The sequence below is a fragment of the Gavialis gangeticus genome, unplaced genomic scaffold (genome assembly GCF_001723915.1).
Source record: "Gavialis gangeticus isolate Ggan-Ray unplaced genomic scaffold, GavGan_comp1, whole genome shotgun sequence".
Classification (NCBI taxonomy): Eukaryota; Metazoa; Chordata; order Crocodylia; family Gavialidae; genus Gavialis; species Gavialis gangeticus.
In genome coordinates, this window is record NW_017729032.1 from 144,230,162 (window position 1) to 144,235,718 (window position 5,557).

Here is a 5,557-nt window from a genome sequence, read left to right on the forward strand (position 1 = left end):
ACTCACTAGGGGGGACCAGAAGGGTTTGGGGGAGACGCTGTTTCCCCTAGCGCCCGCTGGCATAACAAGAAGCAATGGGCACAAGTTGATGGAGAGGAGGTATAGATTGGACATCCGCAAGAACTACTTCACAGTTAGGGCGGCTAGGAGCTGGAACCAACTTCCAAGGGAAGTGGTGCTGGCCCCTACCCTGGGGGTCTTTAAGAAGAGGCTGGATGCTTACCTGGCTGGACTCATTTGAGTCCCGTTTCTCTTTTTGGGGTTTTTTTGTTGTTCTCCCGCCCTGGCGGGGGGTCAGGCTAGAAGATCTACTAGGTCCCTTCCGACCCTTAATCTATGAATCTATGAATCTATGGATCTATTGAAAAAGAAAGAAACAGCATCTAAGGAATGGAAGAACAGAGAGGAATACACCTGTATTGACAGGGCCTGCAGATACGAGACACAGAAAGCTAAGACAGGCATGGAAATCAAGCTGGCAACTGGCATAAAAGACAACAAAAAGTCCTTTTACAGATACATATGGAGCAAGAAAAAACTGGGATCCACTGTGAGACCTCTACTGAATAATCAGGGGCAGCCCATAGTGAATCCCCAAGAAAAGGCAGAACTACTAAAAACATACTTCACCTCGGTATTCCTGAAATCAAATGGGAGCTGTTTGCCTGACCAGAGGCCCAGGGAATATGGAGAACACAAGTGGTTATGTGAAATCAGTCCTGAACAGGTGAGGGATCTCCTACAACATCTGCACACTTTCAAGTCTGCTAGGCCAGACAACCTGCACCCAAGACTCCTGAAAGAACTGACTGAGATTATAGCAGCACCACTGGCCAAACTGTTTGAAGAATCATGGAACTATGGACTGATCCTGGATGACTGGAAGAGGGCTAATATGGTGCCCATCTTTAAAAAAGGGAAGAGGGATGACCCAGCAAACTACAGACCAGTCAGCCTGACTTTGGCCCTAGATAAAATCTTTAAAAAATTTGTTAAGGAGGCCATCAATCACAAGCTGGTACCTGAAGGGGTGTTATGAAGCAACCAGCATGGCTTTCTCGAGGGTAGATCATGCCTAACTTGGTGTCCTTCTACAACCAGGTAACTAGCCATCTGGGCGAGGGATACGAGGTTGACATCATTTATTTAGACTTCAGTAAAGCCTTTGATTATTTTTCCCACAGGATTCTCTCAAACAAACTGGAAGGTACTGGGCTGGACCAGTCTGCAGTGAGATGGGTGGACAACTGGCTTAGAGGCCACTCCCAGAGAGTTGTAACTGATGGAATGGCCTCATCCTGGAGGCCCATCTCCAGTGGTGTCCCCCATGGATCGGTGCTTGGACCTGTGCTCTTTAATATATTTATTAATGACTTGGATGAGGGGGTGGAAAGCTCTATTATTAAGTTTGCGGATGATATCAAGCTGCGGGGAAATTCAAGCACATGAGAGGATAGGGCAAAGATTCAGGATGACCTTGACAGACTGGATTCATGGGCGGAACAAAATCAGATGAGGTTTAACAAGGAGACGTGCAAGGTCCTTCACCTGTGTAGGAAGAACCCTCACCATAACTACAGGATGGGTGGTAGTCCACTGGCTGGCTCACCATCTGAATGAGACCTGGGGGTTACGATCCACCAGAAGATGAGCATGAGCCAACAGTCCAATGACATTGCCAGAAAAGCAAATATAACTCTGGCATTCATCAGCCCACGTGTGGTCAAGAGATTCAGGGAGGTACTCCTCCCTCTCTGTTCAGCATTGGTGAGGCCTCAGCTGGAGTACTATGCCCAGTTCTCGGTACCACACTTTAAGAAGGATGTGGATAAACTCAAGAGGTACAAAGAAGGGCCACTCATATGGTTCAGGGCATGGAGGGCAGGCCCTGAAGACAGACTTTGGGATCTGGGCCTGTTCAGTCTGAGTAAGAGAAGGCTAAGAGGTGACTTGATAGCTGCCTACAAGTACATCGGGGTAAGCATCAAGAACTAGGGGAGCAACTCTTCAAGACAGCACCTCAAGGGAGGATAAGGACCAACGGGCATAAACTAATAGAAGGTAAATTCAGGCTAGACATAAGAAAAAACTTTTTCTCTGTATGGGTCACCAGAATCTAAAACACACCCTCAGCAGAGGTGGTGCAGTCACCCTCCTGGGAGGTATTCAAGATGAGGCTGAACAGGCACCTTGTCAAGATCGTCTGAGCCCAATAACTTTCTGCCCATGGCAGAGGACTGGTTTTGATGATCTTACAGGTCCCTTCCAGTTCTATGATTCAGTGATATAAAAAAAAATTACAGATTTAATCATACTGATGGGGTGGAGGGGTGGATGACACTGCCAAATTTTTGTAGTCTTCATCAACTGCAAGTTCCTTAGGAAAGGCATCTAGTAAACTCTTAAGTCATTTCCAGTTCGTACCTGCAGTTTTTGATGTATAACAAATAACTCCTGATAAATCTGTTTGATATGAGATGGTATCAAGCTCTGACCACTCAATGCTTTAGTCTCTGGCCTGCTCCGAGTCTTCCTTCCTAGATCACTGCTGGTATTGTAATCACTACCTGTGACTGTATTTGCTGCCAAATTAGATGGTAAGGTGACATCTAAGAAACAAACAAACATAACAAACCATTTTATATAAAAAGTAACCCTGGTAATTTAAACTAGTAAACTAAATGAGTAATTCCTGGTACATGAAAAATGGAAACATTTTTTAGGCTCTGTACTTAGACACTGCTGTACCAGGTACCAACATGAAAAGTTAACCTCAATATGTCCTGATGTACTCATGCAACGAGTAGTCCTTGAAAACCTTTATACCTTATTTCCAGCTATTCATTTTGATTATCATTCATTATTAGTTTTCTAACCAGTGTAATTTAATAAAACTATACCTTCTAGTTTTAAAAAGCCAGATTCTAATCCACCTCTAAAATACCCAAATGGCTGTGTAAGTGGTAGGTGAAGGTAGTCTGCTAGTTCCCCCTTACTTGGCAAACTCAAAGCCAGATGACCATCAGTCCTACATGAGAATCTGCCAAGTGTGCAGAAGACAATAGCTGCTGTACAAGTGATACTGCTGGGGCCTGGCTTTGAGCTTGCCAAGATGGGGGAGCCTACTGGCTCCCTGCACTTGAGTTGCACCATGCCTGGCTTTCAATTTTTCAGTGCACATGGAGACTGGGATAACAATCCTGGGCTCCATATGCACTGGTAAACTGAAAGGGCACTTCTGACTGTGCCAGTAGTTTATGATTAATATCTGAACCCCAATCCAAAAAATCATGCATCCTGCTATGCAAGTGTGGCATGGCAAGATGCATGATTCTTGGGATCCAGGATTAAATCCCAAGGCACCATTAAATTAATGTCTTCCAGGGGCCCTAGGGCCAACTGGAACACTCCGTAGTTGTATTTTTCTGAGAAAGTATACGAATTACAGCTTCTTCTCCAAGTACTTGGATTTTTCCTTTCTGTTTTGTTTTCTTACCCAGTGACAGATCACCCTCTCATGTGGACCACCTGTTCTTAAAACTGAAATTAAGTTGGTCTAATAAAAGATACCAGATTCACCCAAAGAACCCTGTCTGCCAGATTACCATGGCTTTAATTTTATCTGATTGTGGACTAACAATATGCAGTAACTGAAAATACTTTCCAGAAGACTTAAAAAACCGGCTGATATTGTTTGTATGTAAATTATAAAGCATGACTAGATCTGCTGAAATAGTTTAAGGGCTAACTGCAGTTATATAAAATATTATCAATGAAAATTGAAATAGATTTTACTCATTTTTTACAGTTCATAAAAACTGTAACTAAATATCAATTGGATTCCCTGGGGACTCTAAATCAAGCTTTGATTTTTCATAAAAATAAGAGTTATGCAAAAATAATGATTAATATTTTGTTTTACCTGTTTCTGCGTGCATGGCTGTATTTTTAATTACATCATTTCCATAAACATTTACAATATCCTCTTCTTCTAGTTCTAGCTGACTTGAATCATGAAGATAATTTAGTTCATCATCAAAGCTAAGAAATATAAATCAGTGATAGTAATTTGAAGTTATTCAGTGCCATTGTAAACTATTATGCATGCAATTTAAAGAAGACTTGCACAGAAATACAAATGTTTCTTAATTTAATCTATCTACATTTTACTGAATACAAATAGACAACATTAAGTAATTTCCAAAGTAATTTAAAATCTCTTCAGGATGAAAGGCATTGTTATCCATCGGATTTTAAATACTAGCAAAAAATGGGGCTGATCACTTCACAAAAGAATTGGTATAGATTCATAGAAGTAGGGTTGGAGGGGACCTGAGGAGATCATCCAATCCGACCCCCTGCCCTGGGCAGGAATGAATACGGGGCTCTTATGACCCCTACTAAAGTTAAGCTCAAATGACCCCAGCTAGGTAGTTATCAAGCCTCCTTTTAAAGACCCCTAAGGTAGGAGCTAGCACAGGGGCGGGCAATTATTTTGGGCAGAGGGCCACTTACTGAGTTTCAGCAAGCCATTGAGGGCTGCATGACAGGCAGCCCATGGCAGATTAATATTAATTTTCTAAATTTTTTAGGGGCCCTCTGGGCCAGATAAAATGGCCTGGCAGGCTGCATCTGGCCCCTGGGCCGCATTTTGCCCACCCCTGAGCTAGCACCACTTCCCTTGGAAGCTGGTTCCAGATCCTAGCCGCCCTGACTGTGAAGTAGTGCTTCTTGATGTCTAGCCTGATCCTACTCTCAATGAACTTGTGGCTGTTATTCCTTGTTACTCCAGGAGGTGCTTGGGGGAACAGGGTCTCAGCCATTCCTCTCTGGTCCCCCCTGGTAAGTTTACAGATGGCCACTAAATCCCCACTCAGCCTTCTCTTGTGAAGGCTGAACAGGTTCAGGTCCCGTAGCCTCTCCTTGTAGGGTCTACCATGATGCCCCCCGATCATGTGAGTGGCCCTCCTCTGGACCCTCTCAATGCTGGCCTTTGAACTTGCCAGTGCATATGGAGCCCAGGATTGTTATCCCAGCCTCCACATGCACTGAAAAATGCTAGGTATAGATAAGTACATTTTTTATTTTTAATCTTCACTTGCATGGGAAAATTAATGCATACTAAAACACATTTCCTGCCTGTCCCCTCCTCCCACCCCCTAAAACAGGGTACCCAGAGAAGAAACTTTAGGAAGCAATATGCTGCTTTACCCTCTCTCATAAAAAGGTTTTAAAATGATCTCTTTGGAATCTTCAGAAACCAACTTCTTTCTAAAGTGATTTCAGACAATCTTGTCAATTTAAGCTGTTTCTCCTCCTTTTTTGCTTCCACCCTCTTTTTATAGTATAATCTCCACATCCCATTAGCTGATTCCAACACATACACATGGATCTTAATTCTACAAAATTATTACTGAACAAAGTAACAGGAGGCCCGAAAAAGCTGCTGAATTTAGGCCCTGTACACAGCACTGTAATCTACTACTGGATCAGACTGAACATGCTATCCAACTTATTAAGGGTTTTCCTGAATTGGTGGGGGTGGTGGAGCAGGGGA

General features: G+C 43.2%; 1 protein-coding gene across 1 annotated transcript in view; it reads right to left on the reverse strand.

Moving 5' to 3' along the window:
- Nucleotides 1-5,557, reverse strand: part of CCDC138 (coiled-coil domain containing 138) — a 77,882-nt gene that overhangs the window by 59,621 nt on the left and 12,704 nt on the right. The window contains exons 4-5 of the mRNA XM_019524372.1: nucleotides 3,923-4,041; nucleotides 2,425-2,609 (exon numbers count right to left, since the gene is read on the reverse strand). Of these exons, the coding sequence (XP_019379917.1) occupies nucleotides 2,425-2,609; nucleotides 3,923-4,041 (304 nt within the window). The remainder of the gene's footprint in view (nucleotides 1-2,424; nucleotides 2,610-3,922; nucleotides 4,042-5,557) is intronic.